At 40.2% G+C, this 26582-nt stretch overlaps 1 protein-coding gene across 1 annotated transcript in view; it reads right to left on the reverse strand.

Annotated features, from left to right (window-relative positions):
• The window catches only part of LOC139743668 (tyrosine-protein phosphatase non-receptor type 13-like), a 64394-nt gene extending 37812 nt beyond the window's left edge, over positions 1-26582 (reverse strand). The window contains exons 1-19 of the mRNA XM_071654130.1: positions 26462-26582; positions 21703-21843; positions 20866-21047; positions 19563-19721; positions 17733-17828; positions 16874-16979; positions 11950-12717; positions 10593-10834; positions 10269-10343; positions 8993-9167; positions 7741-7903; positions 6116-6404; positions 5292-5477; positions 4642-4715; positions 4065-4156; positions 3031-3287; positions 1395-1741; positions 773-849; positions 155-337 (exon numbers count right to left, since the gene is read on the reverse strand). Coding sequence (XP_071510231.1) covers positions 155-337; positions 773-849; positions 1395-1741; positions 3031-3287; positions 4065-4156; positions 4642-4715; positions 5292-5477; positions 6116-6404; positions 7741-7903; positions 8993-9167; positions 10269-10343; positions 10593-10834; positions 11950-12717; positions 16874-16979; positions 17733-17828; positions 19563-19721; positions 20866-21047; positions 21703-21835 — 3604 coding nt within the window. The 5' untranslated portion in view covers positions 21836-21843; positions 26462-26582. The remainder of the gene's footprint in view (positions 1-154; positions 338-772; positions 850-1394; positions 1742-3030; positions 3288-4064; positions 4157-4641; positions 4716-5291; positions 5478-6115; positions 6405-7740; positions 7904-8992; positions 9168-10268; positions 10344-10592; positions 10835-11949; positions 12718-16873; positions 16980-17732; positions 17829-19562; positions 19722-20865; positions 21048-21702; positions 21844-26461) is intronic.

Below are 26582 nucleotides of genomic sequence, written 5' to 3' on the forward strand. Positions count from 1 at the left end.
CCATTTTAAAGCTATGGATCTACAACAACAAACTCTGAAACCTATGACATCTCACTTCATCAAAGAGAAGGATGAGTGAGAGATCCATACCTCACACATTCTGTTACAATGCATTAAGACAGTTCATCGACAACTTCAACATTCGTTCGCTCACCTAGGCCCTTTTGTGGCTCTTTCTTGAGCGTTACTATGACGATGTCCCTCTCGGGCTGGTCCGGAGGAGGAAGGTCCTCCAGTCTCTCCCTCAGGGAGTCACTGATAGACTCATCCTGGTCCATGGAGGGTGCCTGGAGGTGGGAGTGGTTCTCTGCCTGGCTTTTGTTCCCACTGCTGGTATCTGCAATATTGAAATTCATATATATATCATAGATAAAAGTATCACAATATAGTCCCTAGGGTGACAAGATCTCAACTATAAAAAAATCCTGAATGTTTATGTAGGCATCAAAAAAAAAACCTTCTTTTACTTACACAATATTTTTGAAGGAAAAAAAAATCAACATTGACATCAAATAATGTAGAAATATTAGTTTAGATTACATTACTAATTGTAATGTTTCAAAACTCAAATCAATATTTTGATATTCAAAATTGAGTGATGAGGTTTCTTTGATATATGCCCCTTGAGATATGAAGTCCTGTCATCCCAGGGACGTTATGTTTTTAAACGTCACACATCAATACACTCAGAGATAAAGAAAATGGATGAAATATCCAACCATAATGACTCAGATGCAGTATGCCAAGAACTGATGCTATTGGTCTTTCTTACCCATGACATACGCCCTGTCCTGCTCCCTGGGTTTGATTTCTTCATAGCCTCCGTCATACTTTGTTGAATCCACTTCTCTGCAAAAGAGATGAGTCAATCCTCTGTCAGTATTCATATGTTACATCAAAATTACAATCATGGCAATAGTTTTGCCTGAGGTTACGATAGAACAAACTTAACATAGTTTAATGCTCTCATACACGATGACTATTTCACCGTGGACTGAGCTTCAGCTGTTATAGATTCTGAATTTTTTGGGCATTTCTTAGTACAAAATTGACCTGAAATGTTAATCAGGACTACACTTTCTCCTGCACATATCTGTCATACAAAAAAAGTTGATTGCAATTGTGTTCAAGGCCAGAAAATGCTACTTGTTTTTAGAACACAACCTTGTAATCATAATGACAAAAAGAAAAAACAAACATAAGATACTATCATATACTGCATACAGATACAAGGTATAAATGTAACAGATACTTAAGCCAATGATAGCATGTGCAGGACACCAGAATGTCCAGCAAACTCTCGCCTGAACATGATTTGATTTTTTTTTTTACTTATATCTTTTCATGTGACGTGGTATATGATACTGTAATATTTTTCACTTTTGCAAACACACCTTCTGCCATGTCTTGATCTCTGCTTGTTCCGTCTGATGCTGTCTACTGTTGCATACGCTGACTCATCCTGAACCTCCCCGGATACGACCCTCGACCCACGACCCGCATCCTGCCCCAGCTGTCTGCTATTCCGGTCGACTTCAACGTACTCGTGCTCCAAATGCCGGCTGCCGTTCACTTCACCCCTCGGCAGAGTCGGCAACTTGTCCGGTCTTCTTCGCTCTGTGTGCAACCTCCTACTTCTGTCGTCTGTTCTCGAGTTGCCATGATCGTACTCGTCATACGGACGACTCGACCTTTCACCCCTGGCATCTACCCTTAGCGGCTGTGGCCTTCTCTCATTGGTCTGAGTGGGAAGGTGAACACATTGAGAATTCAGAGGAAATTATTAGAAAGATTATTTGAGTATTCAGATTTTATATTACAAGATCTGTACACCACAACTTCATTCATCTCGTACATGTTTGCATCTTAGACCCCTGTTTCACATACGAAAAAGCCGACCTGAGGCCGGCGTCAGGCCAGTCCCAGGTTGGCTTTTTTGTATGTGTAAACGGTCACACAAAAGTGGGGCCGCCCTCAGGCCGACTACACTTCAGGCCACCTCTGGAGGTTGTCTGAGGTCGGCCATGGCCGGCCTCAGGCCAGCCCAGCCATACGTGTAAACGGTACCGGGCCCGAGGCCGGCTTTTGGACCTGCGGTTGACTGGTCACATGACCTTCCGCAGAGGCGAGACCATGGTAGAGTATTGAAACCAAATTCACCGAGCGAAATATTTGTTTACTTAAAGGGCGCTCCTACAGCAGAGCAGGGAAAGGCAACGTGAGGCCGGCCCATGTGTACACAGGGTCCATGAGGAGCGTCATTGCCTGAGCCGGCTCTGTGACGATGGTCCACAAGCGGCCTGAGGCCGCCTTTCATGTGTAACAGGGGTCTTATAAAATGAATTTTAAAGCACTGGGTACCCGACATGAACACTGTATAGCACACAAATAGTTTCTACTATGCATCCTGAAATTAAAGAATAAAGGTCTTATTTCATGTGACCTTTTCACACATTTTCCTGTAGTGTTTTTTCGAGGATAATTTCAGTGTCATTTTGTTCACTTTTAAATCCACACGTTTCATCGGTCATATTCTATTTGTAATGCACGTGCTGATACATTATAGGAGTCACTACAAAATCAGCGATACATGCTAAGAGCACTGTGATAACATACACATATATACACACACACACACACACAAGCAGACAGACAGACACACATACAATACTTTAGACAGTTGAAAAGTGAGGTGAGATCAGGAGTTGTATTCTTAATTAGTAAATGCATGTGACCCAAGAGGAAGAAAAAAACATCTGACTTGAGTATAGTATTCAAGACACAAGCCTGACTCTGTAAGGTCATCTAAACAACAGCCAAACAGCTGGGGGAAAACCTAAAAACAGTTGTATCCTCCGTGATCATTAGGCATTCACGATGACAATATGCCTACTGGGGGAAAACAAGCTCATGTCACTCCACCGTGTACTTGCAAACATGAACATGCATCACTTTGTTTGAGACGAGCACAATATGTGAATGTGGTATGCTACAATTCAAACTACATGATCATGATAAGACTAGATTTACCTGTTGTCTCTGGGGAGGGGGGCGTATCCTGATTTCCTCGTATTCCGAGCTCGCCCTCTTCATCTCCGGCCCACGATGCCGCATGCTATCGATGGTGTACGACGATGCCCCGATGTCGCTGGGAACCGAGCCCAGCACGCTGGGCTCATTGCGCCCGTTGTCATCGCTGTAGTCGAGCTCATCGTCGAGTTCGTAGTGGTTGGTGAAGCGGGTGGACCCGCTGACCATGCTGTAGGATTCTGTGTCCACTGGGTACTCTGTGGGATGAATGTTGGTAGGCAGACGGGTTACTTTACAGGACAGACCAATTAGCTTGACATGATAACAATGATGATGATAATCCAATCTGGCCTGGCAGTCCCTTCGGTGTTTCCACTACCCTTCCAGAGGTCCTGCCTACCCTTCCAGAGGTCCTGCCTCTATTAGCCTAGCATTGCTGAGCAGTCAATTTTGCACCTGAGCTACTGGTAATAAAAGACAGAATGGGTGACACATCTTGTTAAAAGACACATCGTGCACAGGATTGTGGGCAGGATCGTGGGCAGGATTTGGACTCAGGACCTCCCGTTTAGGAAACCACAGCCTCATCCACATTACCAAAAAGCTCCCCTTTCTTCTGTCCTCAAAATCTTCCTGAAATAAGGGAGGGCCTCACAGTCTACGTAGAGGCAAAATACAACCAGGATTTGGGTGCATTCTGAGGACTGCAGCCTCCCTTTGATAGCTGCTGAAACTCTACAAACATTCACATTAACAAACAACAGCCCTATGTCTACAGATTTAAAATGACACTAGTACATTTTATTTTTTGTTCTATTCATACCAACAAAAAAAAGGGAAAAAATGCACATACTGGGCACGCTCAATGAAATTTTGGAAGAGGCACGATAAATATCATGTAGACATACCAATTAAAAGCTATCATATAAACAGCAATAAGCACTTTAACTGCTCCATACTACAATGTACCTTTTTTTCAATATCAATGCTTCCATGTAGGGAGATTCAAGATGAACTTGGGAATATGTCCTTACCTGACTGAAACTGATGAGTCACAGCTGTCTTAGACCTCATGGCCATGTGGAACCTGTGTTGGCCTTTACACAGCTGGACCAGGTAATGACCCCTGTGGAACCAAAGTCAGAAGGCTTTTAAATGGCGTTACAGTTAGACGGTGCAGCAATCCATTTATATCCAAGTAGTACATATAGGAAGTGACAGCCAATCAAAAAATTTTCAAGCGAAACTGCACTTAATACTAATAAAATGTACAGACTTTGACTGATTGAAAGATCGAGTGATGTGATCAGTCCAGCACTGCAATAGTTTGAGCACACAATCAAACACATCAAGCAAGCACAACTGAATAGCACTGGTCTAAGTTATTCTTGTTCTGAGTACAAAGAGCTCAATCAAATGTCATAAATGTGAGATACGGTATATTCCAGAGCAAGATCTGTCAAAGGAAAACTCAAGTGCATTACATCAGTTCCTCCAAATGCCCCATTTTCGATTAAAAGGTTATTGCAGGAAGGTGAACCTCTGAATGCGAGACACAAAATCAAGAACCCTAACTTATAATCCTTGAAAATATCAACACATCTCACTCACTTTTTGTAGCTCTCGGTGAAGTGCACAAACTTGGTTCCAGTCTCATCAAATGGCTCCACAATAAATTTCTTTCTCTGCAAACATAGAGGAAGTTAACATTATGAATTCATAACACTCTGCAGCATACGTCAGACTGTTAACAATGTGCACAATTAATTGAAATAGCTGCTTCATCTAATCAGAAAGTATGTCACGTAACAAGATCAGATTATTCCATGGCAAGGTGTACTGTGAACATTAAACCCACTGCTTTCCTCGAACTACATCAAAAACATCCTGAATATTGCAAAAACAACTGGTATTTCAATTCATCCATATGATATATTTAAATAGTATTTTTTTAAATGATCTTCATATACATGTATGTATCACTTGGTTGGTATGCATCCAAAGCTGGGTTTAATTATAACCATTTCACAGGCATTGTAGCCCATGCTCATGGTGGTCAACAGAGGACTTCTTGAAGGGAGCGACAGTACCACTTCTTTCTGCTATAAACTTGGCTTTTGGGGCAACCCATCTTTCTCTTGCAGAGCACATGTTATCTTCATTTTATCTTACTTCTTCCAAACATTTCTCTTCCTACATTCTATTCTTACACAACAATAATGCCCATTACAATGATTTGGGCTAGTCTTTGCTAGACTTACGTTGAAGGCAATCTTTTTGGTCTTGTGCCAGGGATGGGCGTGCACCTGCTTGCGGTTGTTTCCCCGTTTCTCGTACACGATGATCCCCCTCGTACACACCCCAAGCCACACTGCGCGGGACGCCTCCTTCTTGTTCTGAGTGACCCGGTGAAAATGGATGCCATACTCTGGCAGTTTTCTTGCTTCCTGCATTGTGAAAAACATGAAATGTTGTGGGAACTATCATTAAGAGGTACACACTTTTGGTAACAACACTCATAATCATAGATTGTAATTACAATGCCAATCAATCTACAAATTCAACAAGGTGCACTGTGATTTTTACATATCATAATGTACAGTGTACTAGCAGAAGACTCAAAACACAAAGCAAATCTGAAACAAGGACTGGATTAAAACAGTGTTTCCAAATAGTTTTCTTTTTGCATATGCATGATTCAGTTGCCTTATAATCAATGCATGGTACAGTTTCACTAAAACCTGCTCTTTAGAAACATTTCTTGCTTAAGAAATGATTCAAGATCTATACCATGACAAACTCTTGACACCGGATGTATCTCGCATCTGTGAAGAAAATGAGTGCATTTGTTGGCTGACATTTTTCGGATGCCTTGAAAAACAATCAACTGATACGGACTCGCAAGTTTGCCAATTAGTAAAGAGTTAGCTAACGATGGAAAGGTGAGATTTCAAAAAGTCAAGCTCTTACACATACAACATTAAAAAGGAAGGTTCTAAAGAAAAGGGTAATGCTTCAAAACTCTGCCCCCCCCCCCCCCCCTTCACAACAAAAGATCAGATATGGGAAGTTACGTCCAGCGTACCATCAGATATTCGAACTCTGCCTCAACATCTGACAGGCCTCGCTGGCTGTCGTGCATCAAGGGTAGCCTCTCCCGGATGTTGGCCACGCCCAGCGCTTCTATCGTCTCCGCCGCCAGGTAGTGCTCCGGCAGAAAGTAGTTCCGGGAGGCGCCAGCGTCGTAGTCTCCCATCTCCGCCTGCAGCGCCAGGGCGGCCAGCTGCAGTGCAGCCCGCTCGTCGCTCTTTGTTCGTTCCTCCAGAATGTCCCTCCTGAGCTGCAAATAGTACTGGTGTCTGGTGATTTGATCTCTGTATTCAGAGCAGAAGAAAAAGGAGAAGATGACATCACAATTAGGCCATGAAAAATGATAGGTAAGTTTGATCACATGACCTTTGTTTGTGACAAATGACCTATGTCAGGGTAACATGGACAAAAATAAATGCCTAATCTTTTAAACTTGGTGACTATGATGTGGAATGTCAAAGCAAAATTGGTTAGTTTGTATCTACATAACAAGTAGCAGAGATACAGCGAAACAGGACGGCCACCAAAGCTGCTTTCATGCAGTTTTCATTGACACAAATTCCATATAAGACATCAACACATTCAGACATTGAGACATACAACCTCATTTGCTGCTAATACAGACTTGAAAATCAACTCAATTCACCAGGATGGCAGTCAAATTATTAAGAACAAAAAATTCATAGACATCAGTCCATACTGACACATGACACATGTGACAATAATGTATTGCTCAGGAATTCAACAAGCAGTGGAAAAAAATGTGAATTACCTTAAAGATATTGAAATATTACTGCACCAGAGCTGACTATTCCGGCCGCATCAACCATATTCCTCGCAAGTTGTAATGAAGTATGACATTTAAAGGATGTGTATGTGTACACACACACACACACACAGGCAATGTTTATTTCCTCATTCCAGCACTAGATTCTAAGTTCCTGAAAGAACTGAATGATTGTTCGATTGCTGGTCCATGGAGTACAAAATAAGTGTAACAACTATGCTGTGTATACACACCCAGACACACACACACAAACACATAGTTATTAAACTGAGCTCCTCATAGAGAACTAAAGTGTGACATCATAGCCATCCATTGCCATGGAAACTGGTTCTAAACAACCTCATGTAGCCCATAGCAAATATCTGTGAACACAATTGTTGCTAACCATGCTCGAACAAAACACTGCAACATCATCACTGTACAAAGAAGAAAATAAAAGCTCTTCTTGTTAAAAATCTAAAAGTGCAAGTTTGTCCTGCAGCAAATATGTAAATGTTTTCTGTTAGTGTTTCAGTAAAACCTTTTGATGATGGGGAATTAATCACCAGCACTGAACAATGTAGTTGCTGATGTACACTTACAGAACATTGGTGTAATCTACTGACTCTCCCTGCCTCTCCTGTTCAAATATATAATCTTTTCACACAGATAATCAAGATATGAAAATATTTCTATTGTTTGTCATAATATTCACTCATCACATGTGTACGACAGATTTACTTCATTGCATCAAGGCTTATCAAAGGTAAAACTATTACACATACACTGTATGGATGTTTTAATGGCTTTCTTTTATGTCTACTGTGCTTCACTTTGCTGGTCAGTTTTCTTACCTGAGTAATGCAACATTCCCAACATAGTACTTGACCCGAAAGAAGACGGTGAACTTTTCCTTGGACCCGACCTTCTTTGACCCCTTCCTGGCTTCATCCTTCCAAGCCTCTGGCCCAACTTTGTAGAGCTTGGTGTCCGCATCAAGGAAGAGGTACTCTCCATCTGTGGGTGAGAATCCGATTTTGAAGAGAATCAGAATGCACTCTCAGAACTCTTAGGGGAGAAAGAGTTCTCCCATTGACCTGTTACGGAGAGCCTTAACAGGTCAATGGCCTTTGTTTCTTCCTCCACACGTGTAGCATATGGTTTTCATCATCGATGCTGTTCTGTATTGTTTTATTCTTTTACTAAAGTTGTGAAAGTCAATGAAATGAAATGAAATGAAATGACTACCATGCGTAGACATCTAAGATGGACCAATAGACACAATCACCTTTCATACATTGACCTGAAACTCTTACTATAGTTAAATGTACTAAGAGAATTGCACATGCAAAAACACATACACACACACACACACACACACACACACACACACACACACACACACATACGATTACCCTCAAACATTGACAGCACTCACATGCACACAGCACACACATACATATGAACACTCCCATTCAAATATTTTTACACGTCAGAATTATGTTTCATCATTGTTGTGGGGCTGCCAATATTGACACCCCAAAATCGGGGAGGATCCAACAACCAATCAGGGAGATAACTGCTTAATACTTAACATGACATCCAAATCAGAGAGATTTTCATGAAGGGATATATTTCAGTGTTCAGGGAGCCTCCTTACGAATCAGGGAGACTTCGCAGCTCTGTTGTCATAGATCATGACAGAGTTATTGTAAATTTAAGATTGATGCATACTCAATACTTATCTGAACAGACAGTGTATGTTGGAGGCATAAAACACATACACTCACAAAAGGTGAAAGCAACTCTGATACACAATGCATGCTGCAAACATACCAAAACACTTTAGAATAATCTATCACTGATGTAAGATAAAATCAATTTTACAGTTTAATACACTGAACATAATGAACTTCCGCAACACTTACAGACATCGATCTACAACCTTTGCCTCACGCACACATGCTGTTACTTCTCCTTTATCAGATTTTGGGCTATATTGCATCCAATAGGGAAGTTATTAATTCACTAATGTAATACAGGGGTTTATAAGAAATATACACAATTACCTGATGAGGGGGTAAAGAAAGAATAGTGGATACTTACCTCTGATGTAAGCTAGTCCAAAGTATGATCGCTCATTCAAGCCAACATGTGATGCAATGAGGTCAAATAGCTCTTGACCTGACGTTCCAAGGTCACACAAGAGGTCAAGTCTGCGACCGTTCAACATGACGGCAGTGACACGCTTCTTCTCGGGAGGGATTCGTCCTGCTTTGCTCTAAATCAGATTGACAGGGGACAGATTATCAATGAGGCTAGTGTGATTCATTTTGTATGAGACTGCCCACTAATCCAGATTGTGCAGTCTATTCCAAGTCATTGTGAGGTATTGACTCCAAATTTGATTCCAATAGTCTGAACTGAGCAAACTACATTTCAATGAGCTACAAGTTGAAATGAATATACACGATGAAAGAGCTCAGGAACAAAACTGTTGCAACTACATCCTCTCTATGTACAACGTAACTACTGCAAAGATTAATAAAATTACATAAAAATTACATAACAAAGATTAATAAAATCACTTTAAGTAAAAAAAGAGGGAGTGAATAAGAGAAGAATGTATAAGACTGTCAGTGTGTTGTGATATCAGTGAGTAAAAAAACTGCACTATAATGTACTGGTGAAATTTCCCTGACAGAATGTAACACTTAGCAACAAGGAAGAGAAGACACAGGCAGTAAAATCAGCAACATCTCATGTTAAACCATAAAATGCAAATGTACAGAATACAACCTATATTTGATTTCACCTTGATCTAAGACAACAGAATACTGCATGCATAACTTCAGAGAGGACACAGTATGCCTATCATCCAAATATTTACAACAACAGTAGATATCTGTCACATACTACTCTCCATGTTGAAGAAATGGAGATAGATTATGGTATGCAGTGTATGTCAGTCTCATGTTCTTTAATCAACATCTGCTCAGATTGTAAAATACCAAGTAAATTGGTGGATTTATTCATAACATAGTTATAAATCTTGGCAGGTACTGAGTTACGTTAAAGTCATTCTCGGTATGTACAGAGTACAATTTATACCATGCTGCAGACTCTGGATGAAAAGGTTCTGCAGCACATATATAAATATATAATACATATCAAAGCACATCAACAGGAAAAGCAATCTTTCTCTTTCTTCAAGGCATTCATCAAAACGGATGTGTCATACTGAATACACAAGAGATCTAAAGAGTTTCAAGACAGCTTGTGGACCATCCTAAATAATGCTTACAGCAATGATTCCTGGTGAAACACAGTGAAAAATGTTTCAAGTAATTATGATTCCATAAAAAGCAGTGTGATTTCTTACCATGAATGACAGTGGCATGGTGATAGATTCATTAGGTTCACTGCTCATCACAACAAACTCTGGCCCAAAAAATTTCTGCAGAGAGAAAACAGACAAACACCCATACATAAAGAGATATGGAACATCTTATGAAACAGCCACAAAGGAATTGTTATCAGACATTTTGATCGAATAAAAGAGATAACATTTGAAAACAATCTCCACAGTCTGCAAAAAAAGAAAGGTTTGTTAATTCTTGATAAAATGGATACTACACAGCTACCAAACTAGCCACGGATGCCTGTAATGCTTATGCATTGGTACACTTCACACACTGTTCCCTACCTTGAGCTTCTTTCGGGAAGGTACAGAATTTCTCCTTCCATCGTGGCTGGATGTCCCGCGTAGTCTCCTCTCCAGGGATGCATCTCTGCCGTTTATGCCATCGTATTGCTCATGCCTTGCCCTCTGGTGAACGTCTGGGACGCTCTGGCTTGAGCGCTGCGGGGACGAGTGAGGTCGGGGACGACCAAACTCCAGCGACGCTACCGATGAATACTGTGAGTACTGGTCTGGGTGGTAGCTCCCTTGAAATGGACAATGGGACCAAGATTTGAAGAAGCGGCGTAGCCCGAGGTTGGTGGGTACACTTACTGAACTGTACATTATCACTCTGGCATCCGTTTTCCGTTTCGTTATTAAAAGGAAAACTTTAAACCAGTCCTTTAGTGGTATATCAAATAATAATGTAATGGCCAATATACATCCAAAACATGAATGTTGCAGTGGCATCAGTATTTTTTTGGCAGCTAAAGTTCATGAAGTTGCCGAAACAAAGGAGGAAAAATATGGTGCAGCATGATCGATCAGTACTGTTCGCTTGACTATGATACATTGGACTTTGAGAAGATATTTTGGGGTATGTCAGTGTCCACCGCACACGCATCCATGAAGCATATTCCCACTTCCTTAGAGCGTTACTCATGAATATCTTGACAGTTCACTTTGTGACTCATGGTGAATAAACTAAGATTGTGTAGGAGAACCTGGCATGGTTTAGCCAGCCAGACAATAATAAAAAGAATAAAGGGAATACTCAACAGGCAATGTGATTTTTTTTTTTTTTTGGGGGGGGGGGGAATAAATGTCTGTCTATACATCTTCACTCTTTGGAATCAAACTCTAATCAAAAGTTTACACAGTGTCTTTGTTGCAATTTTTGTTGTTGAGTTTCATGCAAATAAGTCTCTGTACATGATGAGCAATTCACAAAACTACTTTGAGGTTTAAACTTGATTGAAAAGCATGATATACACAATTCATCACACTGCATATTCAGGAAATAAATTACTCCTTGTTGAATCTGCTTCTTACACTCTCATAGACTATCAGAGTTTGGTGGCTATGCTGCTATCAGCATCCTAAAGAACACTAGAGGATATCAAACGATGCATACACGAGGCCTATGATGAAGAAGAACAATACCAGTTGGGGGGGGGGGGGGGGGAGGGGGGCACTTCATAGCATTGTTTCAACACACTGCACAGCACATGATGTCCAGGTCACGTAGAAGATTACATTTACCTGGATGCCAGTCTGGGAGGTTGAATGTATGAGACCACAAGCCAATAAGAGCACAGCTGGCAAAGCCATCATTGGATAAGGTTACAAAAGCAGATATGACTGAGAATTATGTCACTACCTTGTTGTGCAGACTCCACCGATGCTAGGGACTTGTAGGACCTGGATTCTGACCTGCGACCCCCATAATCGCTGGCATCCCCACTTATCGTCTCACTCTCGCTCTCGTAGTCGGACACTGATCGAGTGAACTCCTGGTGATACCTTGCCCCAAGGCCAAGCTGGTCCCGCAGACGGCCTAGCCTCTCCCGCCTCTCCCGCAGCCGTTCGTACACCAGGTTCGTTCGCAGCGATTTGCTGCGGTGCGTGGGCGACCGCTGCTTCGAGCGGTCACCGTGCCGATCCGGTATGGGCTCATAGCCCCGTGACAACGAGGAATGCCACTTCCTGTTGGCTTCTGATGATCGCCCTAAACTTCCACTTTTTTCGCGAAGGGGCTCGTAGCCATTTGTTTTTGAGGATGTGCCATTTTGTGGTGAGAAAATGTCTGACATGTGATATGAGCGACCTTCTGAGTGAACGGTGCCATGACTGCGGTTCCCCTTCCGTGATGCTTCCCTCTTGTCACTAGGTATTTCTCGCGACACACGGTTCGACCTGCTGCGGGCCATGGGGTCTTTGTGGGAATGTAGATCGTCGCAGCTGTCCTGAGAATCCATGGTGCTGCTGCTCATGTTGGAGTAACCCCCACGGCGGTGTTTTGACTTGTGAGAAGAACTCTTCCGCACATCTGGCTCATCATAGTCGTATCTCGTGCGGTTTCGCTTGGGGTCGGTGGAATCACTGGAGTTGAGCTGTTGATGGTTGCGCTTTCCTGGGCTGATTCGGCCTTCACAATGTAGAAACAAAACATTCACAATTATGACTCTCAGCTGTAAAGAACAAGTCTATATTCAGCTCCAAAGTAGACTTTGGCTCTGAAATGGCATGTCATTAGCAGCAACCAGATCACATGAATATACTCTAATTGCAGAGATATTACTTTACCAGTGGGTTGAGTTATTTTGTTTTTGTTTTTATTTGAAAGTCAGAAAATACTACAAAATCAAGTAAAAAGCAATTAAAAAGAAAAAGATCCTATCTGTAGATAGGATTTTTTACTTTTAAAGTATAACATATCTACATAGAGCTTACATAAGCAAGTCCATGCATAGACTGAAAAATGGCTTGAGAAAAAAAGCTTGAGAGAAAATGTTTCTGCACATGAAGCAAAACACACACAAACATACAAAAACAAAAACAAACTAGAGAGGGGCCGTCAAAGGCGGCAGACCCACGCCTAAGTACAAAGTCGGGGTAAACATAATGTGCATTCGGTCATCTACCAGAATTCGGCCACTTAATTGCCAGTGTGCTTTATCACCAGCCAGTGAGTTCTACCAAAGATCGTACACTGAAGTGTACGATCTTTGGTTCTACAGTCACATCACACGCAAATCACATAATTACACATACGGTATTAACACTCATTCACGTACAGGAAAGTCCTTAAGTCTCCTCCAAAAATCCATCGAAAATCCCAAATTCCACCGTCAAAAGTGCAGAATCGGAACTTTTCCAAGCGCGCGCGAATTAAGTCCAGTTTTAAGAGTATTGTCTACGCGACGGGTCGCGGAAAAAGCGCTAAAAATCGAGAAATACGCCGTTTTCTTGCGGGATATTTTGATTATAGCAAGCCGAGAGTGTGATGATATCAAAGGTCGTATGAGTGTACGATCTTTGATGGTATCCACAAAAGCAAAAAAGAAAAACAAAATTTACGTACCCCCTAGGCAATTACCCCTATGATTAGTGTCTACGGGAATTATTCAATGCAAGGGTTGAATGCAAATGTCTACTGCACCAGTATTCGGCCACCAACGAGCGCCGCAACGTCCCCGGTGCAATTTTGCACCAACAGTGTAGAGCGTGATGCATTTTCAGCGGCCTTGCACACGCATTGACATTGAGCACGCATATCGTGCAGTGTGACTGCGACCGAGCAAAATGCTCCTCCAACGAAAAAAACAATAAATGTTAATTTGAAAAATCATCAAATATCAAAGGTCGTATGAGTGTACGATCTTTGATGGTATCCACAAAAGCAAAAAAGAAAAACAAAATTTACGTACCCCCTAGGCAATTACCCCTATGATTAGTGTCTACGGGAATTATTCAATGCAAGGGTTGAATGCAAATGTCTACTGCACCAGTATTAGCCCACCAACGAGCGCCGCAACGTCCCCGGTGCAATTTTGCACCAACAGTGTAGAGCGCGATGCATTTTCAGCGGCCTTGCACACGCATTGACATTGAGCGCGCATATCGTGCAGTGTGACTGCGACCGAGCAAAATGCTCCTCCAACGAAAAAAACAATCAATGTTGATTTGAAAAATCATCAAAATACGGGCCAGTTTGTGATGACGGAGAACGAACTTTCATAAATCTAGAAGGACATAGTCCCTCAAATAGGCCTAAACGTAAATTTCGGAATTCTTACGAACATTTGAGCAGCGAAGTCGGATCGTTGGGGAGTTTATGTCTTCGTATGGTAGCGGAAAATCGCAAAGTGAGAAACGGGAAATTTTCGGAATGGTCACTATACCATGGGGTCAAAACTTCAAGGTCACACAGAATTTGCAAGGGTCAACCGATTATCACCAAAATCTAATCGATTCTTTCCTGTCATTATCCAAACATTCCCTGAACATTTCGTGCAAATCCGTTTACCCGTTCTCTTGTTATCTTGTACACAAACAAACAAACAAACAAACAAACAAACAAACAAACATACAAACAAACAAACAAACAAACAAACAAACAAACAAACAAAAAAAACAAAAAAACAAACAAACAAACAAACAAACAAACAAACATACGGAACCCTTTACATAACCCCCTGCCGATTTTCATCGGCGTGGGTAAAAAGGCAAGGACAAAGAAAATAATGCACAGTTCAGGCAATATACATTGTGAGTTGTTTCAATACCATGAACATGCAATCACTTTGTGAGAGTTTTCTTATGCAAACACATGATATGAAGCCTAAGGTATATTTTTTTTTTTCTAGCTGAACACAACATCTGTGTGTTGCATCAAATCATCACACACAAAATATTTCTGACAATGAATACACATACACAAAAACAAAGACACACTACAAGGTACCACGTATGAGAGTGCATGCAGCAAACAACAACAACAACAACAACAAACATCCAATTCAGAAAAAAAAAAATCACAATTTTCATCTTGATGTAAACTATGAAAATGTCTTCCCCTACACATAAGAGTTCTGGATTTGCCTCTACCAATACTACTTTCATCAGTGCCTGCATTAGGACTGTTCCACAGCTAAGAAGGAAACTGAAGTGCTTGGATACAGTACCCTAGTATCAATGTATAGGAGCAATTATGTGAAATGAGAAGCAGTCGGGCGTTATATGACCTGGGAGGAGTGAATAGGGGCAATTCACCATCCACCCCACAAAGAGTTAATCCGTGGTAATATTGAGGTTGTGAACACAATAGACACACCCAGTCAGTCTTTTCTCTTTTCTATTCAACACTGGCTTCATCCAGCCACCTTCCTGTTACATAGGCAGGTTACCTATGAAAGCTCAATAACATCACTACAATGTAGCCAAACCCCTTGGACACTTTAAAACCCAGGCACATTTGCTGACCCTGTACATTATACGCATGATATCAAGCTAGGCATTATTACTGTACACATCATTAATACTCGGGTATACCACAAGACTTTATGGGCTTAAGAAGCCTTGCTAGTAAACTCATTCATAATCTCACATTAAGCATTTTGACTTCAAAGGATGAAGCACACTATCAGTCTACAGAATATTTCACGGCTACACTCTCCTTGTTGTATCACCAAAATATTTCAATGTCTTTTCTCTTTGCAATTTTTGTGTGATACTTCCTACATGCATCTCCTGCACATTTCAACTTCGACCTCAAGCACAATTTTTACAACTATGTGTAAGCCATTTCTATGATATATTTCTTCCTTTTACTAACGAAGAACTAGCTTGGCATGCTCTCTGGTATTCTATATTTTTAAACAAGTTTGATCTCAACTGTAAACACACATACGCATGCAAACACATTCTCGTAAGATGCTTCAACTGCGGATATGATACTTTACTTGAGGTAACCAGTCATATTCCATTATTCCTGTTTCTGAACAAGTTGTTTTTCTTTATTCAAATAAATTGACTAATTGAAATTGAAAACCAGCAAAATATTTAAATTCAGTTAGGTAAGTAAAAAAAGAGGCTTCATGTAGTGTGTATGTGCATACACTATACACAACAATGGAGGATACACATGTAAAATGTTTTGAATTTCCCCATTTAAATAGCGTAAAGTACAATTGTACTTTCACCTACATACATGTCTTAAATATGTTGAACGGGCAGATGCATTACATACACCTAAGGTACCCCTGTAGGGCCTTAAGAGGGTGCTTTTTCATTTGAATACTCTGAACAAACAAGCATATGCCCAGTGTGAAAAGTATCCCTGGTAGCCTGCAGTGAAACGCCACAATGTCCCCCCCCCCCCCCCCCCCCCCCCAATCAAAGCCATTTATGAGACCACACACCATACGCACACACAACAATACCTGACAATTTATAAATTGAAAGAGTTATGATAAACTGTTTGACTTATAATCAACCTCCTGTACCTCATTTCATCTGGGCCCCGTTGCTAGAAACTTTGCGTTTAAACGCAACTTGCAACTGATTGTCACTGGCCAATCAAAATCATTGTTGCATGCATGTCTTCTTAATAGGGCAGACCCTGAGCCAATCAGAATGGTTGTTTCAAAATTAGCAATTATTTGCAATTGATTGCAACTTTCTTGCAACGGGGCCCTGAACTTCATCCAAATCATGAAGTCTCACATTAGCTATTAAATATCCATCCCACAGCCACCACTGACAAAAGACTGTCATATATTCTTACTTCCAAGCTCACAAACCTGATCTTTTCTGTTCAGCCGATCGGCTGCCAAACCCCGGAGCCCCCGTCACCGTGGAAACGCTGTTGTTTGTATTGCTGTTGAAGCTATCCGTCATCTGATCCAGCTGCACCAACAGAGAGAGTGTGCACAATCAATGAAAGGGAGCATTCCATGAGAAGGGCCCTAAATGGGAATCTACCTAGCCTTCATTTGTACAATTTACAGCCATGTTTCACAAAACTATCAAGTGTTTTCCATTGTATAAAGTCCTAATGAAATGAAGTCCTTTTCTCCTAGGTAACTGAGAGCTTGTACCAACTAAATTGACCAGCAGTTTCTCATTATGATAAGCCAGGATTCCTATGTATCACCAGCATGGTTTGTCTATGATTTCTAGGCACTGCTGACACAGAATGGCCAGCTATGTCATTGGTATGGTGTGTCTAGGACTTCTAGAACGAATGACAGTGTCATTGACACAGAATGAATATGGCTTCACACGCTGAACACCTCATGAAATGACATATCTTTGACAGTACATTGCAACGTCACAACCCTCCCATTATCAATACACATACAGCACACATCATGCAGAAATCCAGATTCATCACACAATATGTTTGCATTTTTGCAGAGAACAAATGAGTGTACACAGATTAATGCATAAGATTGTAATAAATTCCTACATGTAGTCGGGTTTCATTCTTTTTCTTACAAATAATACATTATGTTACACAGATGTGAATGTTTTGAAATATCTGTAGAAATATGTGGTGAAACTGGCAAGAAACACAAATCAACAGAAATAACAAATATAAGCAGCATTTCCTAGATCAAAGGAAAAAAATGTAAAAGAGAAAGAAATAAAAGAACTTACTGCAAATATGCTGCCAAGAACAATCTTGCTGAGCTGTATGATCTGCCTGGCATACGGCATGCCATAACCAAGACTGTTGGCATGGATCGTGCAAGCCTGTTTTTAAAAAGGGAAAGTTAGGGGCACTCAATGTAAGCATAACTACCTCAGAATATGAACTTAACACTGACCTGAAGATATGATTTGATTCACTGACAAGACAATACACAAGCTAAACCAAATTCTTGACTCTTTGTCTTCAAATATATGTGAGTGATAAGACTATTTCCATGAATATGATATCCACCTATAAACCACTGAAGAATACAGTGAAGTGAAAATCTTCAAAACATTCTTTCATGATCTTGACATATACAGAGCTCAACATGCTAAACTTCCCATATCTAAGCTCATGCATACCATATCTTTTTTAGTACAATACAAACACTCTTAGGCAGCTTTATCATAACCTATTTTTAATATACATTGTACCAAGGACTAGACTCTATAACAGTCATAGTAGTGTGAATTTCATACAGTGAATATCATAAATCTTTTTAATAGATGTTGAATTGAAACTTTGTGACACCCTTATTGTGCCCTGGCACTTAAAGGCATAATTTACCATTTGCAGATGAAACTAAAACCCAACAGTAGTGCTTTTAAATAGTTTCAGAATGAGAGTTTGGGATAGAAACAACCATTGTAAAAATTTGAATCCGTATAATCAATGTTAGGTACTGTCAAATAGACAAAATGTGAACAATAGTTATAATAAAAATGTTGCAAGACTAAACCGTCTACAGTTATGGTTTAATGAGAAAAATACTGATATCTCCTTATATTCTAAGCTTTATTGCAAAAATGTTGGCAGGATGTTTTGTGATACAACAGACCTACACATATGCATCAAATGTGATATCTTGAACATTTTTTAAATCACTGTTCCCAGGTAAACAGGACCTTTAATGCTACTAGCCAAGCTTGTGTTTATCAGCATTTAGTAAACCATTCAAACTTGACCTAGTTGTACACAGTTAGCCAGCCCCACTCAGATGTAGTGATGGGCAACAGTCCAAGGAGAAGACCATGGCAACACAATAGGGATTAACGGGGATTTGGTAATCTCTATTCATGGGCAATTAGTTTCTAGATATCTGTGCCAATCGGGGAAGGAAGCGTTCCAGCTTGCATGCCAATCAAAGAAGAAAGCACAGTAACCACAGTATACCAGTAGTAAATGGTCACGAGTGCAATGGCACAAGATTTTGCACAAGGTGGAAGATACAATAGAGCTGTTATATTCAACGAGGTGAAACCAAGTTGAACAGTGTGTCTCATCTTTCATCTGTGTGAAATCTTGTTCCATTGCACAAATAAAGACCACATACAAATTGTATGCTATTTGTTCTGTACAACATCTCACACGTCAACAGATGTGGTCCACACCAATTCTTGAAATTTGTACAGAAATGGCAACCATTTACTAGTGAAAGGCGAATGGAGGGCAGAGTACTGTCAGTCCTATGCGAAAGCGTTCAGTGGAAGTTGTTGACAGTTAAATGATGAGTGAATGAATACTTTACATTATCATTAGACAGTAAATTGGTGACGCCAGCTGTGCACTATCCATTTTTGCTCAAACAATATTGTACACCTCAACAGCATGCAATGGTACAGATTGTACTTTTACATAGTGTAACTGCATGTCACGTGATGAGCAATTGACCAATCAGAAAGCTAGATACTTTAAATGTGTTGTATAATAAGGGTTAATACCACCCTTTGGCACATGGAGACAAAGCCATGATCAATCACATCACACACACGCTTAAGTATGAAGCACCATACCTCAAGTATCTGCATGAGGGCCATGCGAGTCGCGGGGTTGTTGTCCGACATTGCCATTAGGAGGGACCGCAGGGCTGGGCTAATGACAGAGCTGCTGAAGGGCACACGCATGTAGTCTGAGGCCCAGAGGAGGGACTTCCCCAGGGCATAGATGTACATCTAAAGACACAATAGCCATGATACAGAAATGCATCTGAACCCATCCCACTAAAGTCACAACTTGCTATGCTATCTCATTTGTATTTGATTGGGGTTTTTTTCTCCCAACATTGACAAGTTGTAGGCTACACAACTCACTCAAAGACCATTGTACTGCCACACATATATGTATAAAATTATAATTACTGGTACATGATCCTTATTCACAGATGATTATACAACGTAAGCTCAAAACATTAGCTGAGAAAGCAAGATAGTGGTTGTGCTGATTGATACTGGTTACATGATTACTTTGCACCATACAGTGATATGATTCTGTGTTGAACTATAGCATCAACTTTTTGCAAGCTATGTACAGTATATTAAATACACACATTGCTATACCCTCTTCATTTAGCAATGTATCATGCCCATTCGAGTCTGTACACACGTAACCTGTAACTGCTAACAAAAATGTAAATCATGGCCGGCGGAACCGTGGGGGCCTTGGGGGTTTGGGCCCCCACACTTTTTGTGCACCATACAAAGGAATACAAAGGAATACAAAGGAATACAAAGGAATAGATAAGGTGTTATCACTTTGGGTCCCCACACTTTTTTTAACCCGGAAGTACTACGTAAGTGGCACTAAACAGAAATAGATAGAGATCTTGAAGTGTGAGCGCGGTAAGGTTATGTTTTTCCACTAAAGACCTTTTTTTGTTTTTTTGTGGGTTTTTTCTTTTTGCTTGTCAGCTGAACAAACCCGGAAATGGAAGGGGAGAGATGAGCTGAGGACCTTTTTTTTTCTTTTCTTTTCTGTTTTCTTGTGAGCTGAAGAAACCCAGAAATGGAAGGGGAGAGATGAGCTGAGGACCCCTCTTTTTTTTTTTTTCTTGTTAGCTCAAGAAACCCGGAAGTGGGGCCCCACTTTTGAAAACGCTCCTGTAAATATATGAAATATAACAGCAATGCATATTGCATAGGAAAATGTTAGATTATTGACCAAAAATCTTAAGAGTAAACAAAAAATGTACATTTGTGATATCATTAGACAAGCATCAGTGCATAAAAAAAAACCAACAACTGTAATTTATGACTGCAAAGAAAAAATTCAGTAAGCTTGTCCACTCAGTACTGTTTTCACTGGTGGATGAAAGTTTACCTTTTCTACGACTGCATTGGAGAATGAGGTGTGCCCGCCAATCCCCTCAGGGGGAAGGTAGTTGGCAATATTGGGGAGGGTCACATCGATGCTCTCGGCAAACTTGACCGTGCCACTGGGGTTAAAGAGGATTGTGTACGGACTGACCACAAAACTTGGGCCGTCTGCTGCCACCGCATGACCTGCAGAGAACATCATACCATGTTGCATCATATCAACTTCAATTTTTTTTTTTTTTTTTTTGGGGGGGGGGATGGGGGTGGGGGTTATCACACAAAGAGTGCACAGGTACTCACATTATTGTGAGCGTAAATGGAATGCAAGTTCCGACTCAAATCATTCTGAAACTTTTATCTCCATCACAATCTAAAACAGAGAAACACTGCAGGACACAATATTCTCCTTTTAAGTATGTCTGATGTCACCTGTAAAAAGTGATGTACTGGTACTCTTACAAGTATTTCTGCACAGTTACTGATGCTTCTCTGTAAAAGTTACAACTTGTATAGAATGTCAACTCAACAATTGAAAATGTCACATTTAAATGAAGTAAAGTATCCTTTCATTTCTACAATGAACCACAAAGAACTGAATTTGACTATCCCTGTCATTCATTCATATGCCTATATCACCGCATTCTCGCTGAAATTAGATGCATGTACAACCACTGCTCTCCAGTGTCCTTTTTTTTCTTTCTTTTTTTTTTCTTTTTTTTACCAACTACCCTTGACTGTATCAATTTGCAAGTGAGAGGGCGTACAGAACATGAACAGTGTCAACATTTGTCTAACATGCCCACACTATCTGTTAGGCAAAGTCAAGCTCCTCACAACTGACCTCGGATGAAGATGTCCTGAATGGCCTTACAGCTCTGACACAGGATGCTCCATAGCTCCTCCTCCTCCAGGGGAGCACCCCTCACCTGGAGCACCTCGCTCAGGGAGACCTGGATGCTACTGGACACTGGCATGGTGGAATCTAGAATGCACAAGCCAGAGGAACAGGTGGAAGAGATACAATGTATCTTTAGCATGTGTTTGAGAAAGATCACTGATGGTGGATATACACAAAGTGCATTTTTGAAAAGAAATAAACGGGAACATTTCAACATACAGGAAAATAAACAAGAAAGAAAAGAAATATCCCTGGATATAGTTACAGCGGGTCTTCTGAAATTAAAGGCAAAAAAGTGAGACATTTCAACACCTGTAAGAAACATCCTTGCAGAGAACACATCCGCACCATTTGATCTCAAATACAACTGTAAGTCCAAACAGGATATCCAAAGAGTCTACAACATATTGATTTCACATCAGTCTACAATCTCTGAGCTAAAGAAGGAGGAAGACATTTACACATTACTCCATGAGTTTGAGAAAGATCACAGCAGATACTACAGAGTGGAACATTCACATGTCAAAAAATAGAGAGAGATATACAATATATTTCATTAGTAAGAAAAGGTTTGCTTACAGAGGGTACAATCATACCTGATATATTAAACAGCTTATGAAAGAACTTTAAATCATAAACTAATTTCTATGATACATACATACGTATAATACTGAACACTAATCATATTTTGCATTTTTTTTTTAAAATAGCGCTTATAGTGTGGATTCACTGTACACACACTTCTGTACATAAAATATAAGTGCTAAAAACACAAACCTGCATTTTGCACTCTTAAAGATTGAGAGCACATCACACAAAAAGTCAGGAACAGAATAAACATGTCATCACAATTCTCTACTTGTTCTACTAAAAAAAAGGGGGAACTTACACACTTTTAATGACACTGTCACTTGATATTTACATCTTAAATCAAAACAATAAAATTGAAACATTTCAATTACGACAGATAGAGGGCAAATGTGAGATATTCATAAAGTCTTAGTACAGTTAGCCTATAGTGTGTGTGTTACGCTCTCTGTGGATTGGGATGTTTACAGGCAGACGCACGTTCAACGGATGAAGCCTCACAAAATCACTTAGAACTTCCTATCTTATTTTTGGTACATACTGTACATAACAACATTGTATGCACAATATGATGGCTGACAAACCTTGCAATTTCGCTACACACCTGGACTCACTCAGACACGCATATGAACATGAGCCACTCCACAAGACCAGCTCAACACCGAGGCAGCCATCCTTCATCTACACACATGTACATACAATGTACACTAAAAAGTCAATAAGTCTCACTAAAGAGGCACTAGAGTCGGCAGCAGCTGTCTGTGATTAATTATGGGCACACTCTGGCTCTGCTTGCTCGGTTTCTTTTTATGCCACATTTGTGTCATGTTTGCCTCATCGATTGAATACACTGAGTGAATATGAAAGAAAATAAACAGAAAAAAGAGCAATCTCATCTGGCTGGACAACTACAGTGTAGTACAAATATGCATACGTACTAATATTTAATGCAAACTGCAGCTGGACTATGCATCAGTTGTTGGTGGATTCATGGTCACATAGATGGGATTAGAAGTCTTGATACCTGAATCATCGTGTTTGGCATAGAAAATATGGTTACATACAGTGTAAATCTTCAATGACACATGATTTGCAATTCTAATAAACTATCCTACATTTCAAAATTAAAGTACACAATGATTTAACTTTTTTATTGAATAACAAAAAATTCATGAATCTGAATGATCTCATGATCTGCAAGATCATTAATAAACAAATAAAATTCGCTGAAATCGGTTTACAGTGCAAAATCAATTTTGTATCAAAGTTTTTATTGAGGTTACAGGGCATCAAACATAAATCACACTCATAAGATTTTTTTTTCATCTTTATTCAGTACAATTCACGATGTTCATTGTACCGATTTCTAGAGGATACTTAATACAGTTGAACCTCTCGTATCCGGACAAGTCGGGACCGGGGCTCATCCGGATAAGGGATTTGGCCGGATACGGGAGACTCAATGCTTTATACATGTACTCATACATACACATGTACTGATGTAGCCCATTGTAGTACCACATGTAGTAATGTGTATGCTGCAATCTTTTCATTGTTACACTCAGTAACAGACCCCAAAATAGAGGTTCGTGTTTGCAAGAATGAAATCATTTTCTTTTAAAAATTCTTGGGATGATTTACCTAAATAATTATTAAGAAATGTATCAAGTATAAGATCTTGAAAATAAACAGTACAAGTCGACGAAACTACGCTTCAAAATTCGATCATCAAGGCTCGGCAAAGTCGACTGTAGGTCGCCATTGTTAGATGGTCTCCCTCTCTCTCTCTCTTTGTGTGTGTACTGTGTGTGAACAATTTTTGAGTGTTCAATATCATTCGTTGCTCAGCCAATGTCTCGAAACAATGCATGTCTTTCTAGTCATATCGACGGCTGTGTGTGGACCTATATGTGGCAATGCGATATGAGAGGACTCGAGCGCACAATCTATCCATGTTCTTGCGATGATTTGGGGGTGTTTGGGGATGTTAATGTCTGAAGGTAAGCAATTTGGAAGGACATTTGATGTAATGTATGTTAATCATGTTGGAAGTATTATGTAATTCATGTGTGTTTGTGTAGGAGTAAAGGAGTCGGGAATCCCCCTTTCCTCCCGTAATTATTTTTTTTTTAAATCATGGCCAGATTGCGTCCGTATAATAGAGAGATCCAGATAAAGTGAGGCCGGATAAGAGAGGTTCAACTGTAATTCCATTGATTGTATGTTTGTTACATCATAGGCAAAGAGAGAGTTAATCTATGCATAGTATACCTAGTCAGTTATTATCTCAGATTTAACTTTTACAGTCTGTCTGAAGGCATGGCTGGGGAACTTATCATGCATTCAGCTGGGTTTTCTGACTTTGTTTCAAACAACCACTTTCAAAACTCAGAGCACTATATTTCAAACTTGTCTATGACAGACAAAAATCAAATGTTAGTGAAATTGAACATTTTTGGGACATGTTTCTACATATGTACATGTTTGTAAAGGCACAGTCAATACTGTTAACAAAAGCCATTCATGCACCACTTGCATTACCAGTTTCTGCTTGGCCATTTTCAACTGTTATTCTTTAGGATTATTCTACTCTATGTTGAGTAAAGTCTGTGATTCCACAGACCATTGCAGACTAGTGCTAATTGTGAACTGGTTAATTGCACTTCAAATCATTGCATGTGAATGTAATGTACACATCACATTAGATAGAGAGCAATTTCTTGCTTTCCTGTGATGAGAGAACACAGACTCTGTTATCTAGAGAAAGGCAGGCCTTTATTAATATTCTTTATGAAAATGACACTGCCCTGCAAACAACAACAACAACAACAAGTGCTGCATGTTACATCCTTTTGCAGCCAAGGTTTAATTTTTGAACAATTTTGTGAATTTGCTCATACCTTCAATCCGCTCCACAAGCAGAGCTAATGGGTCAAAAAGTCTCACCAATGGCACCAGGTTTTACATAGGCCTACAGGGTGTACATAGCTGCTTTCTGACCTTACTGCTTGGCATCTCTGACACAGGCACATTATGCCTGAGCTGTTAGATGTATTCTACCCCATTTAAAAATCTAAAATATAGCAAAAAGTGGGTTAAACTGAAGCCTCCTTGAGCTACCATACCTCAAGCAGCCTTTGGAAAGCTCAGCATTCACAGACAGAATGGAAAAGGAGATCCAATCTGATCAGGCTCTCACAGGTTCACCTAGGCTATGTACTACCACATTTGGTTAATGTTGTGCCTTGACTAACTGCGACCAGCCCCAACGCGAAGCAAGGAGCGCCCCGGGGTTATGCCTTGACAAAACCTACACAATGCAATGTAGTACAAGCAACTATAGACAGAAAAATCCATCTGTCAGGATGAGTTTTTTAATATTAAGAACAATATTATCATTTTTTTTAAACTTTTACGGTCGGCTCTCCTCCGTCATGTCCGTATAGGGCGTAGGGGATTCCGTGAAGCCAGACGCAGTCTCCGCAGAACATCCCTGACACAAGATACAGACTGATCTTTCAGTCACAAGCAACTAGATTTCTACTGCCTATGAACAGTACACTCCAGGGGGCTGTTTCATAAAGCTGTTCGTAAAGTTACGAACGACTTACGAGCGACTGGTGATCAGTTCTTGTGCTGAATTATGGAAATTCTGATAAGTATAGCACATCAGAACTGATCACCAGTCGCTCATAAGTTGTTCGTAACTTTACAAACAAAACACCCCCCTGGATCCAGCAGGATCGATCTGTCAGTGTGTAGATCCACAGCCACAGCCCAGGCAGTAGTCAACCCCAACTACACTATACCTATGCACTAGAGATCAAGTTATTACAGCAAAAATACATCGATCAGCATGTTAATTTTGTTTTGTTTTGTTTTGTTTTTTTTTTGCGTGTGTTGTGCAGGTGCCCCACCACGAACATGGGTACTGAAACGCTTTGTATAGTCAATGAGCTAACAAGGGAACTTGTTAGTATCAATTTTTAAAGTCAAGATTGGCGTCTTTATAATTGTACTCTTTTCTTTCTACTCTGAGTCTTGCTTGGGCAAATTTAAATTACAGAATCTACAAATATATAACTGATCTGATGAGAAGAATGTCCATACTCACATAATATTGATCAGCACCTCCTCCAGTGCAGTGGTTCTGACGTAAGCTTTACTGCGCTAGCTTTACAAAACATTCGCCAAAATTAAGCCATCTTTCTTGGTCGTTATTTTCACTTTTACGA

The sequence above is a fragment of the Diadema antillarum genome, unplaced genomic scaffold, assembly GCF_040938485.1.
Source record: "Diadema antillarum isolate AM-2024a unplaced genomic scaffold, OU_Dant_1.0 seq00001101_RagTag, whole genome shotgun sequence".
Classification (NCBI taxonomy): Eukaryota; Metazoa; Echinodermata; class Echinoidea; order Diadematoida; family Diadematidae; genus Diadema; species Diadema antillarum.